The sequence below is a fragment of the Rhinatrema bivittatum genome, chromosome 10, assembly GCF_901001135.1.
Source record: "Rhinatrema bivittatum chromosome 10, aRhiBiv1.1, whole genome shotgun sequence".
Classification (NCBI taxonomy): Eukaryota; Metazoa; Chordata; class Amphibia; order Gymnophiona; family Rhinatrematidae; genus Rhinatrema; species Rhinatrema bivittatum.
The window spans coordinates 25,783,707-25,807,151 of NC_042624.1; the positions used below are offsets into that span (position 1 = coordinate 25,783,707).

Genomic DNA, 23,445 nt, shown 5'->3' on the forward strand with positions numbered 1-23,445 from the left:
CTGCACCAGCAAAACTCAGAATCTCTTTCCAACTCTTCCTCACACAGGTCAGCTCTTTGGGACTAGTACCCTTTCTCCTTGGATCTTGGGTCCTTTTCTCTAGCGGTCCCCATGGTATCATATTGTTTACAATACGATCACATTTTTTCAGATATCAAATGGACTGTTTTGGCGCAAGTTCAAACAGAGTGGCGTGAGAGAGGGGGAAATCGGGTTCGGATACTAGTACAGAGGGAACAAGACTGGATCTGTCAAACGCAATCTGTGTCCCCAAGGGGTTTGAACTGAATCCACTAGCTGTTTTTCTTTAAGATGAGGCGATATGGCTAAGGAATAAAAGTACTTCCTTATATTGTGAACCCTGGGTAACCTTGTGATTTTAAAGATGGCTGCTGCTGTTGCCATGATTTGAATAACGCTGCTACAAACGTAAGTTTGGCGATCTTTGTTATACGTGCTGACACAATAAGAGAAGTGATTACAACTGTCATTTTGTGTGTTTTTACAGAGCATCTTCAAAGCATTTTTGAGGCGGGACAGTTTGCTATGCAAAGCCCCTGATGCAGTTAATGGTACAAAACATGATAAACTGCCGGGCAGTGAGAGGCGAATAAATGGGAAGTAATAACCTTGCATGTGCTACAAAATTCTACAAAAGTACATGGTTTAAATTCCAAGGAGGAGCAATCATTATATATATGATCCCGACTGCAGAGAAAGATAAATTAAGTATGACTGCTAAATAGGAACCTGCTAGCAATACTAAGAAGGTAGGATTATGTGAAATGAAATAATATTAGTGTCAGATGCTATTTCAATATTTGGGAGCAACATATTTTTTGTGTCATTTATTGTGATGTATTTGTTCCTGCTAGTTATTTAGGGAACTTCGTTTTCAGTTTTTATTTTATTTTTCCTGGCAATTTATCAGTGTTTATTAGATCAAGAATTAAAATGGGAGAAATCAGTGGCAAAAATGAATCTTGATTTTTTCAGATAAATCTCATTTCTGTTGTTTTGTAATAAACCCTGATAACACGGTTCCTGGCGTGGACACATGGATGTGCATGTTATAAAACACGGGTTCCGCACACATGCGCGAGGGATTTTCATGTCCGCGTGCGCATATGTGGGCGGGTAGCCTGCTCCGCGCACAGAGGGAGGTAATTTTAGAAAAATGCATGCGGTGACGCAATCAGACCTCCCTAACTCTATCCTTCCTCCCTTGTCCCCTCTCCTCCCGCCACCTAAACCTACCCTAACTATCCCTAAATGTTTTATTTTGATACTTACTGCTCCAGAGGAGTAGAAGTAATCTTTGCGTGCCGGCCGGCTGCCGGTGTGCGCTTCCCCGGCCCATCACCCAGACCACGGCTCCCGGTCTTCCCCTTTTCAAAGGCCTGGCACGTAGGCGCGTAACAGGGGTTACACGCGTGGCCGGGCCCTTTATAAAAATGTACACGGTGCGCACAGGGCCCGGCCACGCACATAACTCCCGCCCAGGGCTTTTAAAATCTACTTGTAAATAAGAAGAGTTTCTTCTGCTCTGTCTCAGGAAGAAAGGGGGAGAATTGAGATCCCTGATCAGCAGATTTATCATGCCTTAAAGGTTTCAGCTAGGAAAAGCAGTTTAAAAGCTGTACCACAAACTAAACAACTTATCAGGTGCAGTTTTCACATTCTGTTACCCAGGTAGAGAGTCCATCAAGCTAGGTTGAGAGAACATTGCCCAAATCTCATCTTGGAGTGAATTTCCTCACTCTGAAGGTCATCAAATCTTCACAAGAGACCACTGTTCTGTTCATACGTCTCACTTTGAATATCAAAGTGGCCCCTAACCCCCTACACTACTACCTAACCCTCACCTCGAGTTACTAGGTGGGCCTACTATAGGGATACAAATACCTATCGAGGGAGATGACATTATGACTAGTCTCTCTCTCTCTCTCTCTCTCTCTCTCTCTCTCTCTCTCTCTCTCTCTCTCTCTCTCATATGCTTCTGAATATAAATCCTGTTTTACACTTTTCCCCCTGCCGTTGAAGCAGAGAGCAACGTGTGTATGCATTCGATGTGATGTATCAGGCTTAATGTAAGATTTTTTAACACCATAATCTAGATCATCCTTATAAGATACCTGAGGTGTTTTACATGGGCCAAACTGTAAGTCCTATCAGGTTTCGTATCATTGAACATAGAAGTCTGATTAAATCTTTGAGAGCACATGCCCCTTTGGTAGACCATTGGGTGGAAAAGAAACATTTTTTGAGTGATATTCATTTTTTTGTTATCAAACAGGTTGGTCTTAATAATGGAGGTGATCTATCTGCAGTACTAAGAAAAATTGAACAGCGTTTTATCTTTAATTAGCACACGGTAGCTCCGCACTGCCTTAATGGGCCGATTGAATGGAAAGCTTTTCTGTGAATGATTCTGGAGGATGTTTGAGTATTGGTGAGCTAGGAATTGGGCTTTAAATATTATCGTGTAGGGTTGTCAAAATTTTTGATTATTGTTGGGCTAGTGATGCGATCTATGCAGAGATGAACATTGTTAAATACATAGTGCAATTTTTATTTAGGTTGAAGCTTGTTGTGGTATTGTTAATCTTGTATATGGGATCCATGTGTAGGTAATTAGGACAGGTGTATCTAGATTTGCTTCACTTTATAAGAACTGAGGGAACTGGTGCACAATGACGTTTTGTGAATGACGGAGTAGTACGTCAGTTCCGGTAACAAGTGAGTTTGGAAGTACCTGGCAGCTGGAATCGGATATGGTGCGGTGGTAAAGGTTGGTTGTTGTTTTTAGTTTGGGTTTAATGCAATGTATTCATCCATTTTATTTATAGATAAATTCAATTGAAGTAAAGAATATGAACTAGTGTGATATTTGAAGTTCGTTATTGTAAACAGTGGTTGTGTATGAAGATATGAGTAACGGATTGGATTTGAACGAGCCATATTGTCGATTGGAGTTGAGAGCCACATTGTGATATGATTAGGTGAGATATGGGTTATTGATTAAAATATTTTTTTTAAAAATCTTTATTCTTTGCGGTATAGGAGTAAATTAAATGTTTTGATTATAGGATATAATTTGAAGAAAGGATACAGCGATAAAATTATGTATTGTCCCTGAGGAAGCCCTTATGATAAAGGGTGAAACAAAGAGATCTTTGTTAGACTTTGCACTTTAGATGAATATGATATTGATGAGAACTATACTAATGAAGGAAATGAGTATTTAATGATATCCGTGAAGAACATATATGAGTAAGAGATCGCAATCAACAGTAATCATATGCAACTCATTTAATGGAAATTTTGTAATAGAAATTTTGTATGTAAAAAAGGAAAATATTGTGCAATATTGTGTTTTAAATATTATGTATGGGCATGTGTGTGCTAGTAAGTTTTTAATTGTTTAGATAGGTGTTTATAGTAAGAGTGTTTGAATAAATTAAAAGAACTTTGTAAGTACATGGTTTCTCTCTGTGTGTTACTGACAGACAGATGTAAGCCATCTTTGACAAAGAACTTTTTACTGTTCCATACACAGCCCCAGCCCCCAATAAATCCAAAACTTTGTTCCTTACACCAGGATTTGAGCCATGTATTGAAGTTATTAATATGGCTTAGCTTCTCCTTCCCCTTTCCATGAACAGGTAACACTTCTGAAAAGGCAATGGTTGTCGCTATGTGGCTAATCTGCTTAGCTAGAAACTGGAAATCTCTCTTTACCTCTTGGATGCTGTTTCTAGCAAGGTCATTGGTTCCCAGATGGATGATAATATCAACTTTAAAGTCTTTGCTTTCTTCTTTGATCACTTTGACTATCTGAATAGCATTTCTGCTGACTGATGATCCTGGGAGGCTTATAACTGTAGTGTTTCCCTCTAAAAGAATTCCCAAATTAGTGCCTCTGATGACAGAGTCACCCAGCACAATGAGCTTTTTCCTTTGGTTATTGATTGTGTTGATTGTATTTTGGAATTTCTGTATGCATTAGGTTTCTTCTTTCTTTTCAGATACCATTTCAATCTCTTCCACAAGAGCTTCATCATTATGTAGTAGAGAGAAGGCGTTTTGAACTTGTGTCACTTGAGAGAGCGTGTGTTTCCACATCAAGAGTGACATTATTAGGGGGATTGATAGGCAGTAAATTTTGCCTATACATTTTCCCACTTTCCATTTCACTCCCCGTAACAGACACTTGATTAGATGTTAAAATTCCAGTTGCAGAGTAACAAATATCTTTATAGCCTTACTACTTACTGGCAAAGTTTCTTGTGTCTGATTAACTTCTAGTAAGGATGTAGTCAAAGGCTGAGGAGGTGAAGATGGCCCTTCACCAGGACTCAAGGAGGCTGCTAAAGATGCCCCCAAACTGTCCTCATTAGGCGACTCCACCAGACGTAGGACATGATTATCCTTTAGGCCTCTGTTTGTGACTGGTGAAGATGAGATTATCTTCGCCTTCCTCTTTCTCCCCATCAACTTCAAGGGAGACAGTGAATGCTAAGAAAAGCCGCACGCCGGCATCAGCGGTGCGACGCACTGCCGTGAGTTTTTTAACTGGCAGTCGCCCATCATTGACTTCACCCGGCTCATCTCTCGATCCATTCCAGCTGGGTAGGGCACTTTGCAGTTATTGTCTCTCAGCTGTTCTGGTGCTAGGGAGACTGGACATCCCTCCTCTCCTCTGTTTCCAGCTTCCCCCAACTTTTGTTCAGTACTTATACCAGCATGGATCATTTACAATCATCGGTCCTGAGATGATAAGTATCCGTATGGAATTTTTTTTTTGGTAATTTTTGATAATCAATCATGTATCCCTAGACCACACTTTATCAGCAGAAGTGAGCCAAATACCGCTAATACAAACTTCAAATTTTGTCTAACTGCACAAGAAATAGAGCACTCCCCTAGACTTTGCATACCTTATATTGACGGTATCTGGCAACTTGGTTATAAAACATTCAAGAAAAACTCCTAAAATGCCTATATGCAATAAAGTCTTGGCCAGTTCTAGCCAGTAGTCACCCAACCAAAATATTTTTTAAATTGTTTGACAGTAGTGTCTCAAATTTAGAAAATGGATAAAGATCATATTCAAATGTTTAATACCTCTCAGATTTCAGAAAATATTCCCACGGGTATGGAAACAAATACAGAATAAAGAGACCATAAAGCATAAATAGAAATGTGAACTGGAAACCACAAGCCAGATGCTATATGTAGCACAACTTTACCATTCTCCATAAAACCATAAAACAATATAATCAAGAAATATAAATCATAATAGTAAAACAATGCTAATAAATATTTGAAATCATCTGATGAATAGAACATCCAAGATAATTTAAAAATTTTAGAATTTTCCCAAAACATCAATAAAATATTTCAAAACAGCAGAAATAAACACCACCCAATAATTAAAACTAATAAAGATTACAGATATCTCCATACCTGGGATGTTTTCATTTCCAGTCACTGAGATTATTATGGATTGCTGGAGAGGTGGGGGGGGGGGATAGTAGGATACACAAACCTTATCCTTTCTCTCAGACACACTTACACATGTTTAATCTCTCACACACTCCTTCTCATATGCACACCCATACTCCCTTTCTCTCACATACACAGGTTCTCTCTCACTCCCTCGCACACCTACTCAGGTGTGTGCATATGTGTCACAGGTTCTCACACATATGTTCATTCTTAAAAACACACACATGACCACATGCGCGTGCACACACACACAATCTCAGGGCTTGGGATGGGGTCTGCTGAGGACCCTCCAGGATTCTATTCGAGCTGCATAGGATAGGTTGTGCTGATAGTGCACAGAGCAATCGCCCAGCACATCCTATCCAAAGGCCAACACTGCTCACTCACCAGCCACTGTAACCTCTCCTCACAGTTCAGTCTCTCTCTCGCTCTTACCAGCCACTGTCACCCTTCACCCCCAAACCAGTAACTCTCTCACCAGCCACTGTCACCCCCTCCTCACAGTTCAGTCTCTCTCTTGCTCTCACCAGCCACTGTCACCCCCTCCTCCCCAGATCACTCTCACACTATTACTAGTCACTGTCACCTCTTCCCCAGATCAGTCTCTCTCGCACTCTCAGTCACTGTCACCTTTTCCCCAGATCAGTCTCTCCCACATTCCCAGTCACTGTCACCTCTTCTCCAGATCAGTCTCTCTCATACTCTGTCACTGTCACCTCTTCCCCAGATCAGTATCGCACACTCTCAGTCACTGTCACCTCTTCTCCAGATCAGTCTCTCTCATACTCTCAGTCACTGTCACCTCTTCCCCAGATCAGTATCGCACAATCTCAGTCACTGTCACCTCTTCTCCAGATCAGTCTCTCGCACACTCTCAGTCACTGTCACCTCTTCCCCAGATCAGTCTCTCCCACACTCTGTCACTGTCATCTCTTCCCCAGATCAGTCTCTCTCACACACTCAGTCACTGTCATCTCTTCCCCAGATCAGTCTCTCTCACACTCTGTCACTGTCACCTCTTCCCCAGATCAGTCTCTCTCACACGCTCAGTCACTGTCACCTCTTCTCCAGATCAGTCTCTCACACTCTGTCACTGTCACCTCTTCCCCAGATCAGTCTCTCTCACACACTCTCAGTCACTGTCACCTCTTCCCCAGATCAGTCTCTCTCACACTCTGTCACTGTCACCTCTTCTCCAGATCAGTCTCTCACACACTCTCAGTCACTGTCACCTCTTTCCCAGATCAGTCTCTCTCACACTCTGTCACTGTCACCTCTTCTCCAGATCAGTCTCTCTCACACTCTCAGTCACTGTCACCTCTTCTCCAGATCAGTCTCTCTCACACTCTGTCACTGTCACCTCTTCTCCAGATCAGTCTCTCACACACTCTCAGTCACTGTCACCTCTTCCCCAGATCAGTCTCTCTCACACTGTCACTGTCACCTCTTCCCCAGATCAGTCTCTCTCACACTCTGTCACTGTCACCTCTTCCCCAGATCAGTCTCTCTCACACTCTCAGTCACTGTCACCTCTTCCCCAGATCAGTCTCTCTCACACTCTGTCACTGTCACCTCTTCTCCAGATCAGTCTCTCTCACACTCTCAGGCACTGTCACCTCTTCCCCAGATCAGTCTCTCTCACACTCTCAGTCACTGTCACCTCTTCCCCAGATCAGTCTCTCTCACACTCTCAGTCACTGTCACCTCTTCCCCAGATCAGTCTCTCTCACACACTCTGTCACTGTCACCTCTTCCCCAGATCAGTCTCTCTCACACACTCTCAGTCACTGTCACCTCTTCCCCAGATCAGTCTCTCTCTCACACTCTCAGTCACTGTCACTTCTTCCCCAGATCAGTCTCTCTCACACACTCTGTCACTGTCACCTCTTCCCCAGATCAGTCTCTCTCACACGCTCAGTCACTGTCACCTCTTCCCCAGATCAGTCTCTCTCACACTCTCAGTCACTGTCACCTCTTCCCCAGATCAGTCTCTCTCACACTCTGTCACTGTCACTTCTTCCCCAGATCAGTCTCTCTCACACTCTGTCACTGTCACCTCTTCTCCAGATCAGTCTCTCTCATACTCTGTCACTGTCACCTCTTCCCCAGATCAGTATCGCACACTCTCAGTCACTGTCACCTCTTCTCCAGATCAGTCTCTCTCATACTCTCAGTCACTGTCACCTCTTCCCCAGATCAGTCTCTCTCACACTCTCAGTCACTGTCACTTCTTCCCCAGATCCGTCTCTCTCACACTCTGTCACTGTCACCTCTTCCCCAGATCAGTCTCTCACACACTCTGTCACTGTCACCTCTTCCCCAGATCAGTCTCTCACACTATTACTAGTCACTGTCACCTCTTCCCCAGATCCGTCTCTCTCACACTCTGTCACTGTCACCTCTTCCCCAGATCAGTCTCTCCCACACTCTCAGTCACTGTCACCTCTTCCCCAGATCAGTCTCTCACATTCTCACCGGTCACTGTCATTCTTCCCCCCAAAATCAATATCTCACCTACACTGTTGCCCCACCCATCCAAATTAGTCTGTCTTGCTCTCACCAATCAGTCTCTCCCACAAGATCAGTCTTTCTCTCTCTCACCAGTCTCTGTCACCCTCCTCCCCAAATCAATTTCTCACTCTCTCACTAGTTACTGTCACCTCTCTTCCCCAGGACACTCTCTTGCACTCTCACCCCTCTTCCCCAGATAAGTGTCTCACTCTCAGCAGTCACCCTCCCCCCCCCCCTCAGATCAGTTTCTCTCTCACCATCCCCCTGACCTGTCTCTCTCCCTCTCTCTTTTCAGTTGTTGCTCCACTCTCCCCTCCCCAAGAACATTGTCCTTCTCTCTCTCCTCTCCGGGAACGTGGAGGAGCCAAAGTGCTGTTTGGCCAAATTCAGAGGCTGTGAGGGCAGCTCCAGCCAGAGCTTATTACCAGCTCACCCTAACGCTGCTACAGAAGTGTGGAGCCTGCAGACAAGAGCTCTCCTCCCCTGCCCCTGCCCCGGACTCTGGTCCCTGTTTGCTTTCTCCCTGCACGCTCTTCTGCTGCTGCTGCCTGGGCTTGCCCGTCCGGCCCTGTTCCCCTCCTTGTGCTCTTCCATTTTCTGAAAACAGGCCTCCGCCGTTTTTGTGCACTGAGCAACTGAGGGAACTTCACCTGCGAACCGCAGCGCAATCAGCTGCGCCATTAGGAAATGCCTATGTCCTGCCACCCAACAACCTTTTAAAAATATTAATATTACAGCAGCAGCCTAACCAGTTTTGTTTTTTTAACTTACATCCCAGGGGGGAAGCACTTTCAGTGCAGCGGCAGACGGTACACACCAGGGGCGGCAGGCGGCACAATTTGAACAGGACAGACTTCACTTCAGCCCTGCTGGCGCCGCATGCTTAGTGAAGCGGTATAGCATGAGGTGGGCCTGCGCATGGCGGTGATGTGGGACGCTCGCACCACACCTTTACTTTTAAATATTTGCTGCTCTGGTAAGGTGAGGCACTGAGATAGACACTGCAGGGCCATTAATCTTTTGCCACCTCTAACGTCTGCCGCCCGAGGCGGACCCTCACCCTACCTCCTTATACAGCTCCCCCTGTTATTGTGGAGCAGATAGATTCAGAAACATATTGCTTAGTTCAGCTAAGTCTTATGATCTGGTTAAGAAATGATAGATCAAGCCATAACAGTCTGAGAACAAGATTTTCGGCCTGAACCTGGGGGAGTGGGTCACGATGAAACTGTAATGCTTCCCCTTTTTCTAGGAGATAAATATCTTTTTCTAGTTGAAAGAGTGAAAAAACATCACATGTCGCTCCACCTAAGAAGGAGGTCAAAGGTCAGCCTGTCCTTGGATCTAAAATGGCGGATAAGACCTAAGATGGAGAAAAGGGACGAAGTAATCAGCATATTTTTATAGGAAGGAATAAATCTCCTGCCTGATTGGCTCTATGGGGTGATGATGTCATGAGACTAGGATGCAAGGAAATGGGTAATGTATTCATTGGCTGTATATTTGGCGGCTAATGGAAATGTAAAGTATATACTGAGCTGCCTGCGTAGGATACGGGGAGCAAACTGTTTTGTTTTTTTTACTTTTCTGTTACACAAATAAACCACCTAAAAGAGGACGTTTGGGTTTCATGGCAGATTTCCTTAGTTAATGTCCCTCTGCTAATTTACGAGTTTGCTCTGAAACAAATGGGAAGCTGGGGATCAGTTTTATTCCGAAGCCAGGAATTTTCAAGGAGAATAAGACACTGGTTTTCCTGATTCCTGCAAGAAAGCTGAATACTATCACACAAACCATGAGTGTGAAAACCTTAACCAAGCGGTATACTCAGCAATGAAGAATATCAATTTTAAGATTATATTTAATTGTTGAATACCCCACTAGGTTTTCCTGTTATCAGTTTTGTTTTGATGTCACAGCCTGCACGTAGGTAATATGGTTTACTCACATTTTTCCATAGGTGACTGATGACATTACCTGAGAGACCTCTCATGTCTGAAAAGGGATCATCAAGTCCATTTCATATAAATGATGCAGCTAATGCATTCTGTGGCTTGGGACCGGGCTGGCCCCATTTGCTCTTTATTGCCCAGTTCACTATTATTCATGGTGTGGCCTCTGTTATTTATTCCTCGGCCTTCTCAAAAAGCTGTTTGCCCTAGCCTTCCTTTCAATCTCAAATAGGTTTTCCCGTAACTCTCTTTCTGTTCCATAAAGAGAAGTTATGAGTGTACGGCTGGAGCTATAAAGTAAAATGTAACATTAAGCAGAACTTGCCAGGAAACAATTCCAGTGGTAAATATGGTTTTGTAAAATGACCAGTGCAGACCAAAACAGCATCAAAGACGGCCGACTCCTGCCTCCCATTCGCCTCTGTGACAATGAGCCATTGACCGGTGGTAGAGAAGTCTGGGCATCGTCTTACACTGCAAACTCTGGTCTGGTAGGAAGAGAAAGACACAGTAAGGGATCCGTTAGGAGCTTAGACCCTGAAAGAAATGCAGCTCTGTTACAATAATAAAATACAACATAGCAATAGTTCTGGCAAAGCCTGGCTCTGGAATGTATTTCATAAAAATTAGAAAACTTTAAATATGTTGAGGATTTATCCCACATAAAACTCTGGACCAGCCTGAGGATCATTGCTTAATACTAAAGCATCTCCAGCCTTTCACAATCGATGCTAGAAAGTCAGGCGCAGTTCAGGCTTTGCCTCGGCCGCCCTCAGAGTGGCTTCTGCAGCAGCGCGCCTGCCTCTTTTACCACATGAAATGGTTTTAACTCCAGCTGTTTCAGTATTTGCTGCTGCCCTGCTGTCTCTTTTCCCAGCTCGCTGCTCTCTGTTAATCACTCTGACACAGTTTTATTTACAGTCACTCACACAAACACCTTTCCTTCACAGAGCTCTCTTTTTATTAAGTTAAAAAACCTTCATTGCAATTCACATTTTCCCCTCACATAGGTGATTGACAAAAGTATAGTCTTCCCACTGTTATTATTTCCCTCCCCTGTCTTATTTCACTTTACTCACTGAATTAACTCATTGACAGATACTATTTTCTTCAGCTACTGCTTTATTTTTGTGTCCTCCAATGCCTTGCTCTTCCCAATAACACACTGAAAGGTTGGCGGCAGCTTCTTTGCAGCCTCTCTCAGTGGCATCTGCTGCTCCGCTGCCTCTGACTCGCCTCTGATGGCTCCCTCACTCACTCGTGCATGGCAGCTTTACTGGTATCTCTGGGCTGCTTCCTTAGCGGGATGTGCACGTGTTGCTCCATTCATTTAATTCATTTTGGCAGTACGTGAGGCTCATGCATGGATAGTAGGCACGTGTGTGCATGCCAACTACCTATATGCACACCATCTGCCCCGGCACACCTACTACTATCCATTTGTGAGATATGCACGCACTGCCGAAAAGAGTGAAGCAGTGAATGCACCTCCCTAGGCTGCCTCCTACCATCTCAATCTGCCCCAGGCTGAGTTTCTGCCTGGCTCTTCATTTTTGTGCCACCTCTCTCTCTCCCCCTAGTACTTCCAAGTTTGCTTTTGCTTTCGCTTCCTCCCTGCTGCTGCCACTCCTGCCAATGCGTGACAGCCAACAGTAAAACTGAAACCTGACTCTCCGTTTCTGGGTTCGCCAGGGGCCACTATGGTCCTCATAGGCCTGCTCTGCCCCGCCTCTTCCTGTGGCACAGGGAAACACAAAGTGTTATTGGGCAACTCTTCCTACCAGTCACGAACCTAATCAGACCAGGGCTATGAACCCCCAAAATGAAAGTATTTGTTTTCAAAAACTATTCTTGCTCGTTATACTACATTACCTGGCAATCTCATGGTTATAATGAATCACTTATTATCTCCTTTCTTTTTCCCCTTTGTTGCACTCTCTGCTTCCCCGGTGGGCAGAGTGCAATTACAGTAAGTACTACCACCCCCAGGAATCTCCTTTTATAAAGCCACACTCCTCCTCTCTCTTCTGCTATTGCTTTTATCATCTTTTTTTAGGTCAGCTCTCTATCTCTACGCTGCTTCCAAGTGTGTGGAGGCTTTGCTCCATCACATGCGTTGTGGTTCTTTGAAAATAAGAATGATTAAAGCCACCGGCTGTAGAGAAAAGATTTTTTATTTAAAGGCTATAAAATAATATAAATCTTAAACATGAAATAGTTAAAGCACCTTACAGAGAAACAGATTGCCCTGCAAGGCTTCAAAACGTAATCTCAGTCAATCTACAGTTGTACATTTCCAATCCCTACACTAAGTTACATTATGGTTACAATTTCTATGACTGGCTTTCTGTTACGGAGCGTGGATTCTTAGGCCAAGGGGAAGTTGATACCACTTGTGGGGGGGAGCCCCACAGGTCTCCACCATTGGCAGGCGAGGCTAATGGGAAGTCTGCAACCCTGTTGACGCTTCAAACTACCAGCTCACGTTCCCCTCAGGTTGAGCCCTTGGGTGCTGGGGCCGGCTACACTTACATGGGGCCTCAGGAGACAGAGTCCGGGTACAGGTGTAGCTCTTAGCAGGCAGGGATGAGTAGAAGGCAGGAGCTGGCAAGGCAAGGCAGATGATGTGGTTGGAGGTCAGCTAAAAGCAGAGGTCTTGGCAGGCAGCGAATCTCGGAGCTCAGGTGCAAGCAGAGGTCTTGGCAGGCAGCGAATCTCGGAGCTCAGGTGCAAGCAGAGGTCTTGGCAGGCAGCGAATCTCTGAGGTCAGGCTCAAGCTGAGGTCTTGCTGGTCAGAAGCAAGAAATGAGGAATGGGACTATCAGGAACACAAGCAGGAGCTGAGTAGTCAAGGTGAGGGCTTGCAGGAAGGCCTTGCCTTAAATAGTCCTGGGTCAAGAGGGAGGAGCCCAAGCACCTCCCATAGCAATCCCTTTAAATTATGTCAGAGGCCGCACGCGTGTGCCTAGGAGCACTGGGCACCCCTGCAGGACCAGACAGGGCACCACCACATACAGCCGGAAAGGAGCAGCAGCGACAGGGGCCTGTTGGAGGCCCTGCATGGAGGGAGCGAGCAGCCGGGAAGGAGTAGCAGCGTCGGAGGCCTAGTGGAGGCCCTGTGTGGGAGGAGCGCTGGGCCGGGAAGGAGCAGGTGCTGTCCCCGCACCCGGCAGGAGCCCGGTGCGGGGACAGCATGGCGACCGCAGCGCCCCGCAGCTGCGAGACGTCTGGAGCTAGCAAGCGGCAGGCAGCCACGGCAGTAGGTGGAGGGAGCAGGCTGCGGCCTACAGCGGCCGGTTTCCATAACACTTTCTATTATAAACAAATAATCTGAATGGCTGTATTGCTCTCATTCTCCAAGTTAATTAATCAATCCTTGTCTCACATGTAAATGTATTCTTGGAATTTACCAGCATTAGCAACCTTGTGTTTGTTCTAAGAATATTTTTTATAATCTTAGATTGAAGTTAATTTGCCTTATCCTTGTTCTAGTTCTAGATGTAGTTCTATAAATTTGACCTCGTCCCTGTTTTAGATGGAATGTCAACTAACCTCATATCAGTTCAAAATGTTCTACAACCTTGTATGTCAGCATATTTATCTAGTTTATAGTGCCAATTAGTATAGGTAAACAGCTGCAAGATTGCAACACAAATGTCATATAATACTGTTACACTTGTTAAAGGCTGTCTGTGATCAAAAATCAAAAACTTAGAACAGGAATAATGACTTCTTGTGTGACATGTCAAGAAGTGTTTCACTGAGACTAAGGGACTATAAGCACCCACATCACATGGATATAGTGGTAAAGAAGAAAAAGACAAGAATAGCATTGCTAACAGAAGTATCTGTACCAGATGATTATTCTGTACTATATATAGAGACAGAAGATATGCAATCAGAAATCAGGAAATTTGAGAGAAGGATACAGAAATAGTCCCAATTGTTTTTTATGCCACCAGCCTGACTAACAAACGTCCAATCTCACCTCATTATGCTGTCTGTATATATTACATTTTACAACCTCCAGAAGAAAGTTCTTTTTGCTACAATTTATTTATTAAGAAAAGCACTAGCAGTAAAATTGAGAAATTTAGATCATATCCAACATATCCTGGCTTGAGGTTCTTTCTTAGCGTGATATACATAGAACAAATGCATTTGGAGACACCAGTCCAGGAGAGAAATCTTTCAGATTACTTACTTTCTTCTCTTTATTTAATAAAATGCCATGTTCGGTAGATGATGAATCTTGTGTATTTTACCTAGTAAAACATAATGAGGCCAATATTTAAAGTTATCTAGCTTTGTAAGTTAACTGGATAAGACTTATCTGGATAATCAGCTGCAAGGCAATGCCGCTGAATAAGTACTAAAGTTAGCTGGATAAGACCTGCTATGGGCCACATCTAAGTTATCCAGTTAATTTAACCAGATAAGACTCCATTGAACTACTTATTTGGTTAGTCAGATAGATAGCACCACACAGTTGTACCCACTGACTTATGTGTACAGGATATGTTGGATATCATCTAAATTTCTCAATTTTACTGCTAGTGCTTTTCTTAATAAATAAATTGTAGCAAAAAGAAAATGCGCACGGCGTGTACAGGGCCCGGCCACATGCTTAAGTGGTGATACACGCACAAGTGCCGGACCCTAGAAAAGGGGCAGCCGGGGGCGTGTTCTGGGCAGGGAAGGGCGTGGTAGGGTGGGACGGAGGACTACTGAGACTGCGGCTATTAGCTGCTGTCCCGGGGAAGTGCGCGTCGGCAGTCGGCTGGCTCGTGCAAAGTACTTCTGCTCCAGGGGAGCAGGAAGTAGTAAAACAAAATAAAAATGTAAGTTGCTGGGACGGGTTTATGGGGTGGAGAGGAGAGGGGAAGAGGGAGGGGCTTTCGGTAGGGGGATATGGAAGTTCCCTCCCAGTCCGCTCCTTAATTGGAGCAGACTGGGAGGGAACTGGGGAAGGGCCGATTGCGTCACTGCACATCATTTGCAAAACTGTACCCCCCTGTGCACGCTGCCCACACATGCACGCACAGATTGTAAAATCCTGTGCACATGTGTGCACGGCCACCAGAGTTTATAACGTGCGCGCACCTGCATGTTACAAAATCGACACATCCATGTGCGCGTGCCAGCAACCACACGCGCATCTTTTAAAATCTACCCCACAGAGAATCATTTTCAATAACCCATGTAGCTTCAAAGTACCAGGAAACCCCACAAATCTTGTAATTAACATTAAAAAAAAATACATAGGGTGTTTCTCTTTGAAAATTGCCTACAAGAGTATCTGTAGGCAGTGGAACGGGGACAGCACACCATACATAGATTAAAAAATCTATTCAACATATGTTGGTTTCCTCCTCAACCTAATCCTGCTCCCCAGATAGCTTCTGTATCTCAGAAGTAAATATATGTGATGATTGTTGTGAAAAGGGCAATTATCGCCCAAGGGTCTCTAGTGAGATAACGCCTTAGTTACCTAGCTAGCTACCTTTCAGATTTTCCTTCATTGTTTTGGTTTTCTGTTTATTTCTCCAGAGGAAAATTCTACCAGGACTGGGAGGTAAATTGCAGAATGACAGGTTAGATCCATTCTACAGTCATCACACGTATTCGTATTTAAAAGCCTTTTACCTTAAACCTGATGTATTGTAAAAGATTAAAGTGCTCTGCGTAGAGTCGGTAGTATTCCATTACTTTGAAGTGGCTTAGGTAGTTTGGGAAATGGTCAGGTATCGGAAAGTCACTGAAGCACATCATCTCCTTGCAACCATTAGTGACCACAGACCTATAGATGCTGGGCCTCCCTGCGTCCACCTCTTCCTGCATCAGATATAAAAATCACACAATTATCTGTTCAAAAAAGTCCATGTTTTAAAGCAAAGGAGACATTTTTAATTAAAGAAAGAATGACAAATCTATATGTTAGGGTGCACTTCCTCTCCAATATTTGAATTGTATTAACTACTTTATTTATTGCTTTATTTCTCGGGTGCCTATAAACAAAATTCTACACAAGAAAAATCATGGCTATAGGGACTTAAGTGTAGGCAGCAAATCATTATAAATCTAAAATCATCAAAGATGACTAAAGATGAACCAACAGCAAAAAAAATGGAAGATCATGACACATGGCCAATGACAATATGGAAGATTTGATAGTATAGAAGAAAAAATTTGAATAAAATAATGTTGCTGCCATGTTAGTTCACTTGGATACCATTTGTTTGTTGACCTTTATTTATACATAAGGAAGAATCTGAAAAAGAATTAGGGCATATAGCAGATGATTTCAATAGACAAGGGTATGCAAAGAGAATCGGGAAGGAAGGTCAAAAGGTATAAAAGGATTTATAAGGAATAAGGGGTTCGCATAGGTGCAGGGCAAAATGGCAAAAATGGAACAAAGGAAAAAGCCAACTAATCTGAGTGAATGGATAGGCAGAGGCAACAGCATGCATATCAATAAGCCCATATTCAGTAGGACCATGAGCGGCAAGGTTACCTGGATAAAGTTATCGGAATAGCCAGTGAGACAAGTCTGCTGAATGTACTCAAAATTTTCCAGATAATTTTACTCAGATAACTTTAGCCATCCTATTGAATATATACACATCTTGTTTTTTGGGTACATGTACCCAGATAACCAACTATATTTAGAATGTTGCACTTGGAGGTGGACCCTTGTCCTGGAGAGTGGAGAACGACTCCCTAGTAGGGATAAGGAGGCACCTGCCCCCAGGGGGTGGAGCACAGGAGGAGACAGAGGCTAGGATGAGCTTCACCACTGGAAGCCCGATGTCCTCACGGATGGAGCCCGTAGGTACCAGGGCCACTTGGACTTAGGTGGGCCTCGCAGGGTCTCCCGGAGAGGTAGTAGAGAGGCGTGCCCATGAACAGCAAGGGAGCATGGTCATATTTCACGTACGCTGGTCTGGAGAAGCAAGGAAGACCCAAACAGCATAGACTATGACAAGGCAAGGGACAGAGCCAGAATCAGGAGACATGGTCAATTGTATCCGAGGACAGAATCCGAGGGTCAGTCCGAGGAGTAGTCAACAAGGCAGAGGTCAGGTTCCGGAAGTCAGATGAGGTCACAAGCAGGTAGAGATCAGAATGCAGGCAGCAGACAGGAAGGTCAAGGAACAGGCCGAGGTCAGTACCAGAGAGACATTCCAAGGGTATTACACAGGTACAGAAGGACGCTGGAACAGAAGGACACTGTAGCAATGCTGGAACAGTAGGATGCTGGAACAAGACTGCAACAAGACTGTGAATGCGGAGGCAAACTTAGAACACAATACAGTGCCGACCCGATTGCCAAGGCAAGGAAGTGCAGGCAGGGACTTCCTTATATCGTTCCATCAATCAGGGCGCGCCGAGGAGCTAGGACCCACCCTTGCCCTACAAGAGGCCAGGTGGTCTGCACGCGCATAGGGGCGTGGCCAATGCCACTGGAGACGCCGAACTCCAGCATGAGGCCTGGTGCGCAGTGGAAGGCCCGGCGACCACCGCTGCAGGACGCCGAGGCCTAGGGGAGCTCGCAGATGCCACTGGGGAGGCCGACTCATGACTTGCAGATGAGCTAGTGAGATGAGCATGCCCATGCTCAGGCCAGGTGCGGACGGGGCACGCAACAGTACCCACCCTTCAAGGCCTCCTTCTACATGGCAGTGGCTTGTCAGGATAAGTCCTATGGAAGGCTTTAAGGAGTTATTTGTCGAGAATGTTGTGGGAAGGTTCACACGAGTTCTCCTCGGCCCCATAAGCCTCCCAGGCTAAGAAAGAGGTACTCCCATTTACTTCGACGCCGACGGATGTCAAGGACCTCTCTTACCTGGAGTGATGAGTCTGGTTCGGTAGAGATCTGTGGAGGTGAAGGAACTCTACGAGACTGCCAGGAGAGGACCAAAGGCTTCAACAGCGGGACATGGATGTGTTATGGATACCCATGGCATGTGGTAGCTCGAGCTGATAAGATACTGCTCCCACTTTTCGAAGGTCTGGAAACGGGCCAATATACTTGGGAGCCAGGCGATGAGAAGGAAGTCTCAAACTTATGTGTCGGGCGCTTAACCACACCTTCTCACCAGAATGGAAGAATGGAGCGGTTCTGTGGGTTCAGTCAGAGGATCTAGACAACTTACAAAACCAGTAGCAATTTAAACATAAACCAGTTGTTGTTGCGCTGGAGGTGGACCCTTGGCCTGGCGCAGGATTGGTATAGCTCTCTCAGGGATCCCGGAGGGTGCCTGCTGCCAGGAGGCGGAGCACACAGGGAGACAGAGGCTAGCTGGAGCTTCACCAATAACAATATGGGGGCTCCATGGTTTGAGCCCTTGGATTCCCAAACCACCTGGACTTAGGTGGGCTTCTGAGGGTCTCCCGGAGAGGTAGTGGTGTGCCCACCAAGAGTAGAGGTGCATGGTTGTTGGTGAATAGGCAAGCTAGACCGGAACAAAGAGTACCGGAGACCACGGGTACAAGGCAGGAACTGAAGGTCCTCCGGGTAGGATAGGCAGTGCCTAGTGGTCTAGCTTGTAGGAGGCAGCTGGCAGCATCAGAGCAGGCAGGCCTGGTGGTCACAGGAGAAGCAAAGAGAGTGTCCAAATGGAGCGCAAGGGTCAAAGCCAGGGTATCCGTTCGAGCATGGTCAGCCAAAGCAAGGGTCAGTTCCAGGTATCCGTCCGAGAGTGGTCAGTGGCAAACTGAGGTCAGTTCCAGGCAGTGGTCCAAACGTGGTCAGAGGTAAGCAGAGGTCAGTTCCAGGCAGTGGTCAAACATGGTCAGAGGAAAGCAGTGGTCAGTACCGGGTATCAGTCCAAGCATGGTCAGAGACAAGCCAAGGTCAGTAATGTGTATCAGTCCAAGAGGGTACAACCTGGGTAGCAGAACGTGGAACAGGAATCAGGAACAGACACTGAGACACAGGAAGGACCACGGGAACACAGGAACAAGGAACGCAGGAACACTGGAACAAGCCCAGGAACAAGGAACGCAGGAATACTGGAACAAGCAACGCAGGAACACTGGAACAAGCAATGCAGGAACACTGGAACAATCACAGGAACAAGCAACGCAGGAACACTGGAACAAGCAATGCAGGAACACTGGAACAAGCACAGGAACAAGGAACGCAAGAACGAAGGACGGCAACTAGCTTCACACAAGTGTGACAACCCGTTTGCCAAGGTGAGGAACTGAGGGAAGGACCTTGCATTATATAGTGAGCTATGTGACGTCATCAGGAGGCGTCCGGGCCGAGGTTCCCACCCTGGGCCCTTTAAAAGGAGGAGTGCTGGTGGCCCGCGCACCTAGGGGCAGGGTTGAGAATGCCGAAGACGCGGAGCCCCTGCGGGAGCTCCATTGTGAGGCCTGCAAGGCCAGAGGCGTTCGGGGCATGCGCTGGGGACGCCGAGAGGTGGCTGCTGCAGATAGAGAGGACGGAACGGAGCCCGTGGAGGGAAGCCCGAGGTGAGCAGGCCCGGTCGTGGCACCAGCGAGGCCAGGACGCGCAACAGTTGCATTCATACATATCTAAGGAACCTTTGGTTTTCTTTACCAGAAGGTGTACTAACTTGCTGGGGAGGTTCAGAGACATAAGTGAGCAAAGTTTGGGGTTTTGACTCCCTCATGGTTTTGATTCCCTCATGGTGTGCTCTAGCAGTATATAAACCCCTGCCACCATTTTAAGGTGTGGATTTTTAGTCAGACATTCTGGGAAACAACCAGTTTGTTTGACCACTTTGGATAATTTTTCTATTTAATACCCGTTTTGGGAGCCTTTCTGTGAGAGCGCTGGTACCACTAGTTCAGAGGATTTCCCTTTCTAGGTTACAGTCAGGAGGTAGGGGAGACTCTACGGCTCTGCACCTCACGCTCTGTAGGTGGATCAGATGGTGACTTGCTGCAGAAGACTTCCATGTTTTGTTTTTTCCTGTGAAGAGTTGGCTTTTATTAAGGTAAAAGGATGTTTTTCTATTCTTCCTGACTCTTAGTTTTCCCCTGTTGAGTAAGAGTTTTATCTTTTTATTTCTGAATGCCCTTGGTACCAGAGCAGCTGCATCATGAAGGAGGAGTGAATTAACATCCACTTCCTGTTATCAACCAGATTTAACATCAATGAGCTGTGAAGACCTTTTCATTCATCTTATCAACTATCAGTGGATTTAAGTTGGAAACCCCTCAGTTTTCCAGTGTGATTATTGCTTCTATAGATTTTGGAGCTCATCAATGCAGTTTACAAAGGGACATTAAGAGTACTTGGTATTTAAAAGGCAAAAGTGCCTTGAAGCTAAGCCTCTCCCCACAGGGAGCCTTGGACCACTCCTGAAGAACTGTGGCAAGAAGGGTCCAATCCTTGACTGTGTGCTCTTGGATCCAGTACCCGGGGTTTATCCCACCCAGGCTTTACACATCTACATAGAAATGACGGCAGAAGAAGACCAAATGGCCCATCCAGTCTGCCCAGCAAGCTTCACATTTTTTTTCTCATACTTATCTGTTTCTCTTAGCTCTTTGGTTCTATTTCCCTTCCACCCCCACCATTAATGTAGAGAGCAGTGATGGAGCTGCATCCAAGTGAAATATCTAGCTTGATTAGTTATGGGTAGTAGGGGAAGTAACCGCCGCAATAAGCAAGCTGCACCCATGCTTATTTGTTTTACCCAGACTGTGTTATTCAGCCCTTATTGGTTGTTTTTCTTCTCCCCTGCCGTTGAAGCAGGGAGCTATGCTGGATATGCGTGAAGTATCAGTTTTTCTTCTCCCCTGCCGTTGAAGCAGGATATGCATTGAAAGTGAAGTATCAGGCTTATTTGGTTTGGGGTAGTAACCGCCATAACAAGCCAGCTACTCCCCGCTTTGTGAGTGCGAATCCTTTTTTCTTCTCCCCTGCTGTTGAAGCAGAGAGCTCTGCTGGATATGCGTGAAGTATCAGTAGGCTGTGAAGTACATCTGTAGGCTGCAGCATCCCCATGAACAGGACAGACGTTAGGACCATCAATCATCTATCTCTTCTCAGAGTGAATTCCATTTACCTCTACCCTCTGTTGTTTCTACCCCAACCAATTATTTAAACACCAATGGGCAGATTTTCAAAGGCTATGTGCATAACATACGTGCGTAACCTGAGGAAATCTGCCCCTGCACGTGCTGAGTCTATTTTGCATAGGCTTGGTGGCGCGCACATGCCCCGGGACGCGCGTATGTCCCGGGGCTTGCAAAAAGAGGCATGGCCAGGGGGTGTGGTGTCGGCTCGGGGGGGTGTTTGGGGGCATGGAGACGGTCCGGGGCAGTCCAGGGGCGTGGCCGAGTGCCCTGACACAGCGGCCTGTGTCGGGGCCTGCCGCGCCAGCAGACATTCGACGCGCGCAAGTTACGACTGCCTGGAGGCAGTCGTAAGTTCCAGGATAAAGGTTAGGAGGGGGATTTAGGTAGGGCTGGGAGGTGGGTTAGATAGGAGAAGGAAGGGGAAGGTGGGGGGAGGCGGAAGGAAAGTTCCCTCCGAGGCCGCTCCGATTTCGGAGCGGCCTCGGAGGGAACGGGCAGCGCACGCAGGGCTCAGTGCGCGCAAGGGGGTGCTACACGCGTATCTATTGAAATCCGGCGTACTTTTGTTTGTGCCTGGTGCGCAAACAAAAGTACGCGCTCGCGCTTTTTTTTAAAAATGTACCCCCAAGCTTATATTTATTTGCCTCTTTTAAAACTTGAATATCAGCCACCATGAAAGCAGATATTCACATGACGTTCAAACAAGAAAATACTGCCACAATTTCAAAAATGATTTTCAGAAGCCACCACAGACCTCCTATTAGCTCTCTCCCCTCCATCCACAGACATGCACACAGAAATGCTTATTCACGCAGACCAATCTCAGACAAATAAATCTCAAACGAACGTTGGTTCGACTTATGACAGCTTCAAGCAGCAGCCAATATATTTGTATGTGAGTTCTGCCCAAGGTTAATAAAAAGTGCATACGTATTTCATTTGTGGGCGGGTCTGTGCAAGGAGTGGATAGCATTAAGTATGGTGGCTTCTCCTCCTCCTAAACTGTGCCAAATGTTTTTTTATTTGACTGAACATCATGTGAATATCTGCTTTTTTTTTTTTTTTTTTTTTTTTACAGTGCTATTAAAATTTTACAAGAGCCAAATATAGGCTTGGTGTTTAAATAAGGTATTTAGTGTCTATGTACTGAAGTGTGTTATCAATGCATGCATTTAAGGGCAATTTTAAAAGGAGTTACATTTGGAAATGTAATATCCTATTGAAGCTAGTTTAAAAATACATTTAGGCATGTAAAGGGCACTTACGAATGACTATCCTAGGGAGAAGTTGCAATCTTCAAAACCCACTTACATAGGTAAAGTGCATTACATGTGTAAAACCCAATTTTAAGCATGTGAATGCTTTTTAAAATTACACTCTAAAAGTGCAAATGTGTGTTATCCAACATATATCTACTACAAATCTTGCTGCATCAAATTTGCATGTGCATTAGCATTGCCACCATTTCCTACAATAATGCTAATGTACATGCAAATTAATTAAAATGTAAGAAGTATTTAAATTACCCCTTTAGGTATTAATGCTGGATAAACTGTACTGTGGTTGAAGGGTGGAGGGAATGGTAGAGTCGTGCACTAAGCCAGCAGGAGGTAAGAAGCACTGCTCTCGCTGACAGGGTAGGTCAGGGCGGGGGGTGGAGGCATGAGAGGGTCCTTGCTTGTCTGGGCGCAGAACACTCAAATATAATCCTGACAGAGGTAAAGATTTGGGAATGTGCAGGTGCAACGGACCCCGAGGACACACAGATAAAGCCAGCCAACGTTAAAGACATTAACTCGGTCCAGCGTAGTGTGAACATCTCCTTTTACCGTGTATCTCCAGAGCCCCCCGATGTCATCACTCCCCTCGAAGCAGGTGGGCTCCAGTCCTTCATCTAAGCAGCATTTGATGGCAGTCAATCCACTGGCCCCAGCTCCAATCACTGCCACTGTCGTCACCATGATGTCCTTGTAGCAGGAAGCAAAGCTCCTAGAGTCAACAGCAGAAAACAGAACGTTTTAGCAGGAACCTCGCTTTAAGAAAGAGGGTTCAAACATCTGTTAGGAAAGAGAAGAAGACCCCTGCATTTCAGGGAATGGGGCTAGCGTCCCACGCCTGCAGGGCACTGACCCCGCTCATGGGTTCTGTGGGATGGGGGCAGGGATGCTCCTGCAAGGTCACCGGCAGGGTCTGCAGTGCATAGCAAAGAGTAAGCTCCAAACAGAAGAAGAGTTTACTGAAATCAGTTAACAAAGTCTAAAAGACACGAAAATCCAAAGCTCACAAAAGTACAATAGTCAGAAGACAGCTTACGAGTTTTTCAAAAACTCTGAAAACACACACGGGTGTGTGCAGGCAATGTTCATAGGCAGGGCCCTCCCCACACAAGCTTTTCCCTTCTGAGCCC

The 23,445-nt window shown here is 45.6% G+C and overlaps 1 protein-coding gene and 1 long non-coding RNA gene across 3 annotated transcripts in view; one reads left to right on the forward strand and one right to left on the reverse strand.

Annotated features, from left to right (window-relative positions):
- LOC115100245 (dimethylaniline monooxygenase [N-oxide-forming] 2-like) overlaps window positions 1–23,445 on the reverse strand; it is a 158,122-nt gene that overhangs the window by 23,558 nt on the left and 111,119 nt on the right. For both annotated transcript variants that reach the window (XM_029618613.1, XM_029618612.1), the window contains exons 2-4: window positions 22,868–23,027; window positions 15,621–15,809; window positions 10,300–10,462 (exon numbers count right to left, since the gene is read on the reverse strand). In XM_029618613.1, coding sequence (XP_029474473.1) covers window positions 10,300–10,462; window positions 15,621–15,809; window positions 22,868–23,027 — 512 coding nt within the window. The remainder of the gene's footprint in view (window positions 1–10,299; window positions 10,463–15,620; window positions 15,810–22,867; window positions 23,028–23,445) is intronic.
- LOC115100248 overlaps window positions 360–23,445 on the forward strand; it is a 31,622-nt gene continuing 8,536 nt past the window's right edge. The window contains exon 1 of the long non-coding RNA XR_003859007.1: window positions 360–770. This is a non-coding gene — a long non-coding RNA (uncharacterized LOC115100248). The remainder of the gene's footprint in view (window positions 771–23,445) is intronic.